The sequence below is a fragment of the Opisthocomus hoazin genome, chromosome 6, assembly GCF_030867145.1.
Source record: "Opisthocomus hoazin isolate bOpiHoa1 chromosome 6, bOpiHoa1.hap1, whole genome shotgun sequence".
NCBI classification, from domain to species: Eukaryota; Metazoa; Chordata; class Aves; order Opisthocomiformes; family Opisthocomidae; genus Opisthocomus; species Opisthocomus hoazin.
In genome coordinates, this window is record NC_134419.1 from 80,824,610 (window position 1) to 80,841,179 (window position 16,570).

Here is a 16,570-nt window from a genome sequence, read left to right on the forward strand (position 1 = left end):
GAAATATTATTGCACTAAAAATTTGAAGTAACTCTCTTAACTTTAGAATGTATGGCCCTTAGTCCAAAGTATCCATGGGATACCTGGATTTTGAAATGTCAAAGAAAAAAAATTTAAAAATCAAGTCAACCAAACCTACTTCGGTATGCCAAGTCAGTCAGTCAGAGACGGCCAGATACAAAGCACAAAGAAAATTCTAGCATAAGAATTAATATTTCAGATGTTAAATTTTATTCCAGAAGCAGAGAAAAATGGTGTGCAAAACTCCTTTCCTACAATGTCAACATAAATTAATCCACTATTACTAAGGAAAGAATTAATATTTTTAAAATGAGGAAGCGTTGAGGCATTGGGAAAAAAAAACTAAACAAGATTTTGCTATGAAGTCTAATTTTCAAAATTGTTTCATGCCTTTAAAAAGTATTGCACTTCCCACTCTTCGATTCATGCACTATATTTTAGATGCAATTTCCCCATTTCATCTCACTTTAGAATATCTGTACAACACACTATTCCCTACATTCACAAAGAAACATCTCATTTTTTAGCTGAGGCTGTTCTTTAGACAGGCCACCCAAAGCATCATCATAGCTCTCCTTTTGAGAAACTGATCGTTGCAGTAGATTTTTCTACTGGCATATGGGTTACCAGAATCGGACACTACCTCTGTAACATCAAGCACCAAAGTACAAGTGGAAGGATACATTTTAATACTTACAATTTTAACATCTGCATTTTATAAATAATTGAAAAATGGATGGAATTTTGCATTTCCTTCTCTACCTGTGAAATATCCATTAGTTTGTGGTATACCTATAAAATAACAATTTAATTATTAATTGATTAAATAAGCAAACAAAGGACAAACACTCAACAGGGCTAAAATAAAGCAGGTATATTGACCGTAGGCTTTTTCCTGGACTCTAAGGGCAGTGAGGCTACTATGGCAATTTATGTTTTTCTGTATGGATACCACAAAGATTGCCTAGTAGAGCTATATTAATCTTCGCATAGTGAGGATAAGAAGTATTAGCAGAAATCTAAATGTGGAACTAACATCTGAGTCAGAATTCTAATTAATGCATTTTTAATAACACCTTTTGATTGCACTCATTCTGAGATCATCTCATCCAGCTACAAGAAGTGAGCCCTGCTCAAATTTGTCTGTAACTATAAATTATATATAACTAAAAATATTATGAAGACACTACAATAAACTGTAGCTACTTCAATATAACTGTAGAGTTACACATTAAACGCATGCACATTGTTTCTTCTTACTCTCTCAGACTGACTGCCCATAGCAATCGATACTGATTACTTAAGCTGTACTGGAACAATAAGTTTTGCAGGAGCAGTAGTGAGCTCTTTAACTTATAGTATCAAAACCACACAAATTGTAAAAATCTCTACCTTTCTACTGTATTGTTTGGTAGCTCACAAAATTTTAATGAAGGAAACAACATATTTAACAACCATAACTATCATCTTATGAAGTGTAGAGAAAGCTCCTGTCTTACTGGGAGTTTAAAATATTTTACAGCATTACCATTAGAGAAAATATTTGAGAGTATTTATCTGGAACATTTTCCTTAATAAAGATTGCTGCAGTAGATGAAAACTCTTCTGCTTCTTTCCATTTTGAAGCATCGAGGAAGCACTCCAGTAAATTTCTGCAGATCAAATAAATATTTGTATTAAATATTTGTTAATGCTTTCTGAAATAATTCTTATTTCTATTTTTCTTTAAAGAGACTCTTTATATTCAAGGTACCACTCCTAAATGCAGTACAAGCGATCAGCGCAATAAAATCTTGACTCAACGCAAAAGAGATCCTCTAACTTCTACGCCTTTGTTTCTTTTGGAGATAGACAGCTGTTAACACACATTTATTGCAGATCACAAAAATAATCTTGGAAAAGGAGATTTTTGTGAAAACTTTTCTCAACAGGACACCTGGAATTAAAACAATTAATTATTTAAAGTTGTATGAGAATAACATTTCTGTGAGAAGTATTATAAGATTCTCCCTTAATTACTGGAAAGGCTAGTATTTCAAAGCCATCTAGCAAAAGAAAACTATCCATGTTGGGAACAGCAACATATCTACCGGACTTTTGATACTTTATCTGATTTAACTGAAAAAGAGCCTATGATTCCATGAAATAAATTAACAACAATACTAATAAAAATGTTCAAAAAATAAATACAAATGTCAGAAAAAATAAATGCTGCCATAAGTTTCGTAACACAAATATATTGTGTGCACTTGCTAGTTCGCATCAATACCTCAGCAAGAGTATGTTTGGTATAAAAAACCTGCATGCATGGTATTCTACATAATCTTTAGTATACCCTTTGGAATGTTTTGTTACTTAGTTTTTTATTTCCCTCCGTTCCACCTGATAAAGAAAATGCTGCATAGCAATAAACTATCAGTCATAGACCAAAGAAATAGAAAAGTTCACAAAGAGAAAGGAAAAAAGTGTGGCAGAAGTGTAACAGGAACTAGAAATGGTCTGTAGAATGGCACATCCAAAACATCTCTGAAGAAAGGTTGTCTGACCTTGAAAAATGACATGGACACTCTTCATTTTGCATGTAAGACTGTTTCTCTCAGTAGAGGTATCTCAAGGTTTATGCTCCAGCTTTACTCAGGAAATACAAGAATAGTAATACATTGATACCGATATACCATTTATTACCAATTATTATCAACCTATTATAAAATAATCAGTAATAGTGCAAATGTGTATAATAGTAACAATAGCGCACTGGGTTGATTGTGGGTTTTTTTTGACTTCCATTTTAATCTTGCACAGGAAAAAAAACATTCAGTCCAGTTCTAAAAGTAAAATTACCAATGACAAATTAATTTACTAGCAGAATCAGGTATTACAAAAATATCTGTTTTCTACCTTTCTGTATTCCTTATAATCTATAAATTAGAAGATAAGAGCTGAGACTCAAGCCACCTTTGCCTCAGTCTTCACCAGAAAGATCTACCAGGCCTTGTGCATGGTGAAAGCATTCAAAAAATAAAGTAAGGCGGATCTACTAAAAATAACCTGGGGGTCCTGGTGGACAGCCAGCTGAACACCAGTCAGCAGTGCGCTCTGGAACCAAACGCAGCCCACGGCACCCTGGTCTCAATTAACAGGAGCACAGACAGATCACGGAAGCATGTACCTACAGGAAGACATATCACTGAGAAGATGGACCCAGGTTCTTTACTAAGGTGCATGGCAGGAAGACAAGTGACAATGGGTCTACACTGAAACAAGAGAGGTTGAGAGTGGTAATAAAAAAAAAAAACTTTCTCCCGGTGAGGACAGTCAAGCAGAGTTGCTGCAGCTCAGACAGGTTGTGCAGTCTCCACCCTTGACCGCTTCCAGAACTGACTGGATAAAGACCTAAGCCTGACCCCACCAGCTGACCCATCTTTGACCAGGAGGTTGGATTACCCATCTCGTGAGGTCCCTTCCCACCTGAACCGCCTTGCAATCATAAGGTATATGCTGTATCTCTAGACATCATCTGCCAGGATTATGCCGGATGGCATTTGTCAGGCTTTTATTTTTGTTTTGAAGCAACTCAGTACCTATGTATTGAACTTGTCTTAAATTTCTGAAATAGCTTAAGAAAATAGATACCTTTACCCTTGGTTCAGTTCCACTGTGCATTCTAAGTCTCAAAACTTCCCATTAACAATAATTTTTAGCTCAACCAACATTGTTTTTCTTGTGAGTTATTTTACTGAGGTTTTGGATAGTACTTGTTGTTTCTTTCAATGAAATTAAATACTGAAGATGCAATAAATCTGTCTGCGTGTTGACTAGGTTGCTTTCTAACATTAGTTTCCTTACTGACTGATTTACGAATATCTTAGCCTACATGTGCTACTCAATCCTGAAACACCTGTTCTGACTAGCAAAGACTTAAAAATATCTAACAGATAGCTCTTTCTCTTAAATAAATTTTAATCTCTGGAAACTCTGAACTGCAATCAAAGATCGCAAATCAGATACTATCAGTTCATATGCTTTAAATTTTTTTCTTTAGATTTATTTTAGAAAAACTTAACATATAAAACAGAAATAGTGTAGCAAGCAGGACTAGGGAAATGACCATTCCCCTGTACTTGGCACTGGTGAGACCGCACCTCAAGTACTGTGTTCCGTTTTCGGCCCCTCACCACAAGGAGGACACTGAGGTGCTGGAGCGTGTCCAGAGAAGGGCAATGAGGCTAGTGAAGGGTCTGGAGAACAAGTCTCATGACAAGCAGCTGAGGGAACTGGGGTTGTTCATTCTGGAGCAAAGGAGGCTGAGAGGAGACCTTATCGCTTTCTACAACTACCTGAAAGGAGCTTGTAGTGGGGTGGGTGTCGGTCTCTTCTCCCAAGTAACAAGTGATAGGACGAGAGGAATTGGCCTCAAGATGCGTCAGGGGATGTTTAGGTTGGATATTAGGAAAAATTTCTTCACTGAAAGGAGAACTCACTTATGGAGCGTTCGAATAGGCTGCCCAGGGAAACGGTGGAGTCACCGTCCCTGGAGGTATTTAAAAGACGCGCGTGTAGATGTAGCACTTAGGGTCATGGTTTAGCGGTACACTTGGCACTGTTAGGTTTACACGTGGACTCTATGATCTTCAAGATCTTTTCCAACATAAATGATTCTATGATTCTCAAACCAAGTGAAACTCTGCCAAAATGTCTAAGTATGAATGTCAGATCTGCAAACCTACAACTATATTTAAACAAAAGTAACACGAGGACCTTATATGTACCCGAATTTTAATAATAAAATTTCTTCTTGCTAGTGAACAGCTGTCAAGAGACACTGAGCAGATTATATTAACATATGTCTCATACATCTTATTTACCACTGATCTAAATCTCCACAGCACAGCTTCACTTCTAATCTAAGTCAAAGAATTAATAATTTAAGACTTTCAGTTAGATTAATAAAAATCATACAATGACCTGGCCACACACATCATTTATACAATTATACCCTCAAAGGAAGCCAGTATCACCCTTCAATATATGCAGCCACTCCATAAAAAAATGACACACTGCTATCAACAACTATCTACTATATTGTACTAAGATGCTTGAGCAGGAGAGGTGGACTATGTGATCTTGAAAGGTCCCTTCCCATCTTGACTGTTCTGTGAAGATGGCAGATCCAGGGACCTTTCACTGAGAAAATGTATGCTTTGTTAGGACCCAGGACTGTTAAGCAACTTAGTCAACCTCCTTTGTCAAAGGATCTCACATTCAAAGAATTCAAGGAAAACTCATCTTCTAACTAGGATAGTTTCCAGGACTATTTTGCTAAAACCTTCTAGTCTGTCTGAAGAAAACTCCTTCACACATATTTTTTCTTAGCAGAGGTGACTACACTGAAACATGAAAATATTTAAATTCCACCATCTGAACAACTCCACTCATGGTGTCTGAAAAATAAGTGTGCAGGTGTCATCATATATACACTGTTCAACACGCAATGGGAAGTCAGACTGAGACTGCTCGTACATGGCTGAAACAAACAAGGACATGTTCAATAGATACACTGATAATTATTTAAGCATATTGTATAATACGGTAACATGTACCTTTCTACTATTCTCATTATGGAAAAACATATTGAAAGGCAACATCAAAAAGCATTAATTTATTCAGTCACTTAAAACCTAGCAGCTATAGCAGAAAGCAACAACATAGAATCACAGAATCATAGAAAGTTTTGGGTCGGAAGGGACCCCTAGAGGTCATCTAGTCCAACCCCCCCCGCAGCGAGCAGGGACACGACCAACTAGATCAGGTTGCTCAGAGCCCTGTCCAACCTGGTCTTGAATGCCTCCAGGGATGGGGCCTCCACTACCTCTCTGGGCAACCCGTTCCAGTGTTTCACAACCCTCATTGTAAAGAATTTCTTCCTTATATCTAGCCTAAACCTACGCTGTTTTAGTTTAAAACCATTACCCCTCGTCCTGTCACTGCTGTCTCTACTAAAAAGATTGTCCCCATCTTTCCTATAGGCTCCCTTTAAGTACTGAAAGGCTGCAATCAGGTCTCCCCGCAGCCTTCTCCAGGCTGAACAAGCCCAACTCTCTCAGCCTCTCCTCACAGGAGAGGTGCTCCAGCCCTCGGATCATTTTTGTAGCCCTCCTTTGGACCCACTCCAACAGTTCCATGTCCTTCTTGCGCTGAGGGCTCCAGAGCTGAACGCAGGACTCCAGGTGAGGTCTCACCAGAGCAGAGTAGAGGGGCAGAATCACCTCTCTCGACCTGCTGGCCACGCTTCTCCTGATGCAGCCCAGGACACGGTTGGCCCTCTGGGCTGCCAGCACACATTGCCGGCTCATGTCCAGCCTTTCGTCTATCAGTACCCCCAAGTCCCTCTCAGCAGAGCTACTCTCGATCCTTTCATCCCCCAGCCTGTATTGATACCGGGGATTAACCCGACCCAGGTGTAGGACCTTGCACTTGGCCATGTTGAACCTCATGAGGTTCACACAGGCCCACCCCTCCAGCTTGTCCACGTCCCTCTGGATGGCATCCCGTCCTTCTGGTGTCTCGACCATACCACTCAGCTTGGTGTCATCTGCAAACTTGCTGAGGGTACACTCGATGTCGCTGTCCATGTCATTGATGAATATATTGAACAGCACCGGTCCCAGTACGGACCCCTGAGGGACTCCACTCGTCACTGGTCTCCATCTGGACATTGAGCCGTTGACCACTACCCTTTGGCTGCGACCATCCAACCAATTCCTTATCCACCGAACGGTCCACCCATCAACTCCATGGCTCTCCAATTTAGAGAGAAGGATGTTGTGGGGGACCGTGTCAAAGGCTTTACAAAAATCCAGACAGATGACATCCATAGGTTTTCCCTTGTCCACCCTTGTTGTTACACCATCATAGAAAGCCACATACGTGTCTATTTAAAAACTCTGCATTTGTACTTATCTTTTTAAATTACATTTAAGCAGGTTGCATTTTTCATTTCGTTATAAAAGCAATCAGGACTTTCAGTCATGCTTAAGAGGAACATATTTGAAATGGGGACAACAACTACAAAGTACTTCTTCAGCCACGAGCTGTCTTCAGTGAAACAACAACTGCTAAAGATTCTGACTAGAATCAACTAATTAATTCATTGTAAATTACACTATACACACCTCTGAAAAGTATGCAATCAGAAAAAAAATATCTATTTCCTAAATAAAACATTAAATTGGCTGACAAATTTCAGTTATGACAGACCTAAATGTGGAAGGGATTTTTATCCAACCCTAGCTCACTAATCTCTACCCTAAAAACTATTAGACTTTTAATTCTAATTTTTTTGTATAATATTGAAAGATATTCTGTGAATTCACCTTGTTGGGTTGTTTAGCTCTCAAATAACAATTAATTTCCCTTCATTAACTCCCAGAAAGAAAACCTGTTGGTTTAAATCCCAATAGTCTTGTTTATGCAAGTTATTCTCATTTTCATAACTTTTGGGCTCTTACTTTGCATAAGACTGGTTAAAAGAAGACCTATTTCATTTATGCTTTGACACATTACGCCAAGTAGTATATCCAAAGTTGCAGGGATAACCTTTAATTTAATACCGAAGAAAACCAGATATAATACTAATTAGAAAGGAAAAAGCTTGATCTAAACTAATTACATTAACGGAACCATACAGTACCAAATTGTACATTAAAGCATGTGACTGACATATAAAACCCACATCACTACTGATCATAACTCATCTCTGTATTCTTAATTGCTTTATTTGCAATACAAATACTTACTTTGCTCACTCATTTTTCATAAAGTTTCATTTCAACATACAGTTATGGGTTAACTTGAAGAAAAATAATAAGAATGATAACTTAGGTCAATATATATAAAATCTTCATAAAGAAGAAGGAGGAAATTAGGAAGTATTATGAGTATGTTCTTACAACCTTACCAATCTGCTTCTTGCTCTTCAGGGATCAGAGGACAGGAGAGATCTTTCTTTATCTATTTAAAGGTTTTGTTTCTTTACCTGAAGAAAATACTTCTTAAAGAAAACGGGAGTTTGTCTTTCTCCGCACTTGAAAGGACTGCACATAAGCAAGGATTCAAACACTACATCTAAAACGACTGTGATACTTCAGATTGGATCTAGGGCCTAACTGTCTCTGCCACTAAAATTTTTACCTCAAAGTAAACATTAAAATGAAGCACCTTTTCTGTTAAGTGTACATTTATATATCTTTTAAAAGTTATCAGTTAAGCTTTCCACAATACATGTATCCAATGTTACCAACGAAATATACATTATTAAAGACTACCTTGGGTGGCAGCCATGCGTACAAGAGGACTACAGAATACCTATATGAAAAAAGACAGTTAAATTTACATCATGAGTTCTGCTCTCCATTCATTGTCTTCCTCTTCAGCTTGGTTTAACGCTTTAACAATCTGAGAAAGGCTGGGAATAAGACAGCGGCGGAATCCAGGCTTAACATATGATCTCACAAGTTGCCAATAAAGAACTGAGGCATTATATATCAAAAAATAGTATCTGAAAAACAAGGATTAAGAATTCAGTATTCCATGGACTTAAATAAACGTAAAATTACAGACGGAATATTTAAGACACTTCAAGAAGTAAAAAATTGACCTTTTCCTATATGTTTAGATAAGAACCAATCCTGACTAAAAACTGAGAACACAACGACAGCAGAAGAATACAGTTACTCTTGCAACTACACTGTACCCAGTAACTGACCACTTAAGATAACATGGTGCTCTCTTTCTACAGAGCATAAATATAAAACGGAAAGAAACACTCAGAGATATCTACCAGCCTTGAACGGGCTCATTCATCTCGTCTATTTAAGACTGTTCAGTATTCTTACATTGTTGCAGCACGCAATTACAGTGCGGTAACAAAATGGAAGGAAAATCCACAAAACCAAAATAAAACAACACAACTCCAGACTTCCTAGTGAAAATCTGAGACAAAGAACCACAAAACATAACTCAGTAACATTTCCTGAGATTTAAAGAGTTAATCCTATCAGTAAGGCCTACCTTCGATCATGGGTAGCAAAATCTATTGCCTTCATAAAAAACAGCACAAACTTTTCAAACTCTTCCTAGAACAGAGCAAAAAAAAAGTTAACGAAATTTGAATATGGATTTTAGAAATCAGTACTTCATTATCCTACTTCAACATGTTCACATCTCATAATTTTTATTTTCAGACCAATCTCAAATAAAACATGCTGTCATTGTAAGTTTCTGTCATAGAAACAGAATAAATAAAAATCAGTAGCATTGCCTATTACTATGTTTTCCTGATTTCAAATTTTAAGACTATATTTTCAGTTTCTTTCATTTCTGCCAAACTTTAATTAGCAGGACTGAAATTTTCCAAAACTGTAAAGTTACAAACTTCTTAAGCTTTCAGCAAAGAAAGCTCAGAAAAGTCCAAGAGCAAAGCCAGGGGAAAAAAAAAAAACAACTTGAGGTATTATTTTCTTCAGACAAGCTCCAACAAGAATTTGTCAACTGAATGGTGTGTCACGAATGCTCTTTTTATCATTAAAGCAGCTGGGAAGCAGTTTTTCAGAGGGGGACCTGGGGGTCCTGGTGGACCCCAAGCTGAACACAAGCCAGCAGCGTGCCCTTCCTGCAAAGGCAGCTAACAGTGCCCTGTGCTGCCTTAGGTGCAGTGTCGAGCGAGGGGATCTGTCCGCTCTGCTCAGCATTGGTGAGGCCACACCTGGAGTACTGGGTCCAGTTCTGGGCGCCCCAGTACGAGAGAGTCATGGACACTGTGAATAGAGTCCAACAAAGGGCCTCAAAGATGATGAACGGAGTCGAGCATCTTTTGTATGAGTACAGGCTGAGAGAGCTGGGACTGTTCAGCCTGGAGAAGGCAGCTCAGGGGGGATTCCATCAGTATGTACAAATACCTGAAGGGAGAGTGTAAAGAAGATGGATGGGATCATAAAAAGGGATTTTTGAAAGGCTAAGAGAAAGATGCAGTGCAAATGGCAAAGCAGAGGTGGAACTGGATGGGCATGAAGGACATGACGCCAGAGGGCTCTCTATGGTGAAAGAGAACAAAACAACTAAAAACTCCCACAAGAGTTGGGACTAATTTACAGGATGCTGGGATTGGCATAAGCAGGCTACTGAGCAATGAGTGGAAACTGCCTAGATAAAGAGAAAACCAGGATTAAGAGCCTGAGAGGTATTAGATACTGAAGCAGAAAAGTTGCACTTCGCCCTTAAGAACATAAGAACATGAAGATGATCAGAGGGCTGGAGTACCTTTCCTATAAGGACAGGCTAAGGGAGTTGGGGCTGTTCAGCCTGGAGAAGAGAAGGCTCTGGGGTGACCTTAGAGCAGCCTGCCAGTGCCTGAAGGGGCCTACAGAAAGGATGAAGAGGGACTTATTACAAGGGTATGTAGTGATAGGACAAGGAGGAAGGGCTCTAAACTAAAAGAGGGCAGATTTAGATTAGATATTAGGAAGAAATTCTTCACCATGAGGGTGGTGAGGCCCTGGCCCAGGTTGCCCAGAGAAGCTGTGGCTGCCCCCTCCCTGGCAGTGTTCAAGGCCAGGTTGAATGGAGCTCTGAGCAACGTGGTCTAGTGGAAGATGTCCCTGCTCATGGCAGGGGGGTTGGAACTAGATGATCTTTAAGGTCCCTTCTGACCCTTACCATTCTATGATTCTATAAATGTTTTAATCAGCTAACAAGGATCCCTTAGGATGGAAACCAAAATAAGGACAATTTTATCTTTTGTAAGTGAATGATGATTACTAGTTATACAGCATGAGATGTTGTGCCACAGTCCTATTTTCATAAATTCTCTAGGAACACAGCAGTGAAGAAACTTTACAACTGATATAAAGTGTATCTTAAAAGCACCTTACAATGCATAGCACAAGGGAACCTAGTTAGGATTGCGCATACTGGAACAGTTACTAAACTTCTAAAAAGTTAGCAAGAGTCAAGAAGAAAATAGCAAAATCTGGCTGAGATTGAGAAAGCATCACAGAATAGTTTGTTTAATTTAGGAACATAAAAGACTAACTGGACATTAGAAAATACTTTTCAAATGCGGACAAAGTTTCAAAGAGACCACTGGTCAGTTGTTTTGCACATGCGCTCGGAGAATGTACAGAAAGTACAGATAACGTAACAGGCAGAAAAGCCTATCTCAAAAGTTAATTCAAACATATTATTCAAAGAAACTACAGCAACACCTGTCAGTGAAATTTGTGAATACAAATAACACAAACATCTGTTAAGGCCATTTTCGGGGGTCACATATGACTGACAAATTGTCAAAGCTGACTGACCACAGTATGAGGCCAAGTGAAATAAATACTGAAGACAGAAAACAGATTCCGCTCCTTTTTAAATTCAGCAGGGCATAAAAACTGCTCATTATGTATAGACACGGTATCACCGAATAGTAACACACAGAAGCTTTTCGAAGCAGAAGTATCCTGCTGAGTTGCTACCATAAAGCTTCATCTCTTGTTCTAAAAAGCCATATCTAAAGTACTACATGGAAAGGTTACTAATCCGTGGTGGAAGCACACTGCCACAGAAGAGAAACGAACTGTAAAACCTCTCTGAGGGCCCTCTTTGTCCTCCATTTCCCACGATTCGGTGCAATGCTTAGTGTAATCCTGAATAAAACTGGTAACTGTTTTACCAGCTACAGTTAAATTTTGTCTTAAAGTATCATATTGATGTAAAAAGTGAAAAGGTTGACTTTAAAACAATCCACTGTCTGCAAAATTTTGCAAGCATTCTTTTTTTTCCTCCTCAAAGTATTTGCAGTATTAGTCCAATTCAGCTAGTAAGTTTTGCTTACTCCCAGACTACCCGTTAATGTATTTTCCTTTGATCTTTCCCAGTCATGATCAGGGCAATGAGGCTGATGAGGGGTCTGGAGAACAACTCTTGTGAGGAACGGCTGAGGGAACTGGGGTTGTTCAGTCTGAAGAAGAGGAGGCTGAGGGGAAACCTTATCGCTCTCTACAGCTACCTGAAGGGAGGTTGTAGTGAGGTGGGGGTTGGTCTCTTCTCCCAAGTAACAATTGATAGGGCAAGATGAAATGGCCTCAAGTTGCATCAGGGGAGGTTTAGATTGGATATTGGTAAAAATATCTTCACTGAAAGGGTTGTGAAGCATTGGAACAGGCTGCCCAGAGAAGTGGTGGAGTCCCCATTCCTGGAGGTGTTCAGAAAACGTGCAGACGTAGCACTTTGGGACATTGTTTAGTTGGCATGGTGGTGTCGGGGTGACAGTTGGACTTGATGATCTTAAGAGGTCTTTTCCAATCTTAATGATTCTATGATCCCGATACCCTCGTGTATTTTAAATGACTGAAAGCAATACATAAAAACCTGGAAGAAATACTTTTTTAAATTGGCTTAATACAATGCAACCTTCGTAATTTCTCACCAAATTATCTGTAGAGATTGGAGTGTGCAGCTGGCCTTGGCACAAATATGCTCTGCCAAGAAACTGGTTTACAGGAAATCTTCCTTTAAAATACATCTGTAGACAGTCACTGCTCATTTCCAGACATCCCAACTAAGACAAAAAAAAGAATTTTAATATTTAAAAAATGCAGCAAATAATTAAGCACTGTTAGGTTTTAAAAATGCATGCCTACTCAAAGTGTAACTTCTAACTGCATACCAGCATGCAACCAATATTCCATAAAGCTGCATGTCATATCTGGTACAAACTCATTACGATTTATCAGAATTCAAAGCTATACTTTCGTTATTCTAAATGTATAGAAAAATAGCTCCTTTATTTAAAAAAGCTCCCTAGTCACTCAGTCATAGAACCCCTTACAGTACACGAAAAATGTTTACTTTTTAAATAGCCATTAACAGAATTGTTACAGGCAAAATTATTAGTATATTTTTTTAAAAAAGGACAGATATTAGCCTGCAGGATTTTGTATGGATGTCAGTCATGCACCTCAATTTTCAGACAACAGACAGAATTTGAGTGGCTTGCAGCTTGGAAAAAAAAAAAGAAATTGCTTTATTAGAAACTCCATCTGCTTGAAATCAAATCACCTGTAACCATGGATTGGAAACTAAAAAAATACTTCAAAATTAAGAACATCTACTGCATTTTATAGAAGTCAGCTCAATTAGCAACAATCTTTCATAACTAGAATGTTACCTTTTCTTCTTTTGCCCAGTAGGGACTGTTCACAAACACATTTTCTTCAATCACAATCAAATTGCTAATGTTAGTTTTCCATAACAAGAAAAAACAGACATGGCAAACTATTTTATATTACTATGGTATACCTTGCATATTTTGGTCTAATTACAAACTTCACAAGCCACAGCTTGCTGACTGATTACAAAGAAGTGATAATTTAGAGGCAGATCTGTAACTGCAAATGCATGTTTAAAGAATTGCTCTCCAAAACCAGAAGAGTAATATTTTTCACAGGTACTTCTGGGAATATTTTTAAGTAGTAACTTGAACAACTGTAAATAAAATGTCATACAAACGTTTTTATTCAATACAAATAAACTGCCTAAATTACAAACCTGCAATGCTTGCTCAGCACATATAACATACAAGTCGGTGCTGAAGTCATCTGATGAGTCAAGTAGAGATTTTCCCTGACTGGCTGATTTGATCAACTCATAAGCATTCTTCAAAGCCTGAACATCTGAAATATAAAATGCAACAGATAATTCATGCTTCAAGGTGGACTGAGAGACATGATTGCATTATTTCAAATCAAATATATAGCACCCTGTTTCTCCTTTACAGAAATCAATTATGAATGTTTTAGGGAAATAATGTCAAAGAAATGTTGTTCAAAGTCAGTCACAGTTGTAAGATGAAGCATCAACAACTCTTTTGCAATTTAAAATCACTACTACCCAAAAATGCCCTTACACAGTTCTTGGTTCTGGAGTTTTGCAGACCGCTTCTTTTCTGTCAGCTCCCAGTCTCAGCTGTCCTTGCGAGATTTCAAAACCTAAATAAATCACAGTCTTCTTCCCCACCTGGGCTTTGCTCTTTGGTATTCGCTATCCTCCTTGTCCGAAGAAATTCAACAGACTTATACTCATCTGTAGACCCTCTCCCCGAGCGTCTGCAGCCAACAGAATATATTACAATATTGTTCCCTCAAGATTTTCCTTTTTCCATAGTTCTAGCTCCTTTGCCAACTGGTTCCTAAATACTGCACGGCTACTTTTGAAGCCTTGACGTAGCACCGTACAGTTAAGTTCCGTTTTCCTCCAGTGGTGGGGCTTTCCCATTCAAATGTGAATATCGCCTGCTTGTCTTTGTCTAGAGGTATGCAGAAGAAAGCATCCTTGATTTGCTCAATAAATCCCTTCCCATCAAGGGTACTGGACAATCAGGCATATATAAAAATTGGTGAGTCACCCATTGCTTTCCTAACTTAAATTTTAAGGGCTGTAAAGAGAGATGATTTTCTTGTTTCCCTGTAGCACCAACAACACTTAGTCTCATGGCTAAAATTTCCTTTGCAGGTGTTGGGTACAGAGTAAGTGGTTCCCGTATCAACTAAAAACTCCTCATCGTTGTTCCCCAGCTTAATTGCAACCGGTGGATCTGCTGGGGATACCTTTAAAGTCATCCCCCCGTCCTCTTCAATCTGACTCACAAGCAGATCAGCTTCAGGAACTGTACCCCTGCCCTGCCCACCCCCCCACCCTCTCCCCCCCCGCTTCAGGACTTGTCCCGCTAACCGGGGCACTCCATCGTCCAATGCCCTTCTTTTCCAGGGAATTCTACCCTGTCTTCCCCCTCCTTTCATTCCACCTTTCTGTCTCTCGACCTCCAAGTACTCCTCCGCCTTGTCCATTCAAAGCAGCAGCAGCTGGCAAAGAAGCCTGTAACTCCATACCTTTCTGTCCTAGTCACTCTACATAACCGTTTTATGAACTCCAGAGGGATTTTCCTCTGACCCCTATCATACTTAATACAATTTAGACACATTCCCATATCCCTTTGCACCAGCAAAACAACCTTAATTGCAATATTATACTTTAAAAGTTCCATTCTTTGGCCATTTCTCTTGATCTTGCAAAATATACACTGGCAGTGTATACTATACAGCATTCAACTAATTGCTTCCTTGTGAGGGGATCACCTCCCACCCTCTTCCAATGCTTCTATAAGCATCCCAAAGGGGACTTCTTTAAAATTCCTCCCTCCGAAGATGGTCGAGAACCCACGTTACAATAAAACAACCTCTCTACTTCTTGACCAATGGGTTAAGGCAACACACACACACACATACACACATACTAGAAGGGATCTTTTTAAAATCCCTCTGCCTACAACCTGTGTATCACTTAACTACAATGATATATATACATACAGCGTACAATCAAACTACCTCAACCAATATGTTTATACATATATATACATAGACCTCACTCAAAACAATATATACAGTATATATCATGTACAACCCAAAACCAGAGTCCCAAAATAATTAATCAATGTCAAATAACCAGAGAACTTGTAACCCCACAATACACACCGACTTGTAAGTATCCCAAAACCAATTCCCAAATTCCCAATTCAATTCCCAATTCAGTTCCCAAATTGTACCAACTCCCTTTAAACAAACCAAACCCCATACATTATTAAGTTGTTTTCGAGTGAGGGGGTCTTCCCCTGCTTTTCCCAATGTTTCTATATACATCGTGGGTGAGACTTTTTCAGAATCCCCCCTTCCACCAAGGGTTTAATACCCATTACAAAATACAACGACACAGAAAGATAAAGCTGTATCTGAACGCACAACAAATCCATAGTTCCGATACCCAAACCAAAATTCAGAGACCAACCAAGACAACGAACTAAGTTGTTAGCACACAAGAAAGCAAACTGCTTTGAAGGCCTGATTCACAATTCCCTCAACTCAACAGTACTCTGCTCACACAGAAATTCGAGACTAGATCCTTAAAGCTGTTATATGAGGTAAACTCGACTGGAAGAAAACTAGATTAACCTCAGAACACTACAGCAGTTCCTCGTTTTCACAGCTAAGAAACACGCTTAAAGCATTCAGAGAAAGAATACATTCTCTATATATCTAGAAACACGTTAAGATCAAGCAGTTTTCGTGTTTAAAGCACGATTTTTATTTTACTTATTATCAAAGACGGCCCAAACCTCGCAGCCGTCTGACAACCACTTACCTCGGCGGCTCTCCGCCGCGAAGAGCCGCTCCCTGACGGCCAGGTCCATGCCTCCCGCCGCCGCACCTCACTCCGCGGGCCCGCCGCTGCACCCCGAGAGACGGCGGGCAGCTATACCGACCGAGCAACGACGCCCTGGGGAGCCGCTGTCCCACGAGACCTTCGAAAGCTCCCTCCGCACAACCGAGAGAGCCGGCTGCGCAAGGCGGCCACCCGGCCGCCCCGCTCCCGGCCGCCGACCCCCTTCCTCCGCTCCCCCCCGCCACCGCCCCGGGCCTCGTTACCCCTCCGCGCGCGTATCCTAGCA

General features: G+C 39.5%; 1 protein-coding gene across 1 annotated transcript in view; it reads right to left on the bottom strand.

Annotated features, from left to right (window-relative positions):
* The window catches only part of CFAP46 (cilia and flagella associated protein 46), an 87,125-nt gene extending 70,633 nt beyond the window's left edge, over positions 1–16,492 (bottom strand). Inside the window, exons 1-7 of the mRNA XM_075424007.1 lie at positions 16,264–16,492; positions 13,618–13,742; positions 12,497–12,628; positions 9,091–9,155; positions 8,414–8,578; positions 1,550–1,673; positions 719–813 (exon numbers count right to left, since the gene is read on the bottom strand). Of these exons, the coding sequence (XP_075280122.1) occupies positions 719–813; positions 1,550–1,673; positions 8,414–8,578; positions 9,091–9,155; positions 12,497–12,628; positions 13,618–13,742; positions 16,264–16,312 (755 nt within the window). The 5' untranslated portion in view covers positions 16,313–16,492. The remainder of the gene's footprint in view (positions 1–718; positions 814–1,549; positions 1,674–8,413; positions 8,579–9,090; positions 9,156–12,496; positions 12,629–13,617; positions 13,743–16,263) is intronic.
* Positions 16,493–16,570: the final 78 nt, after the last annotated feature.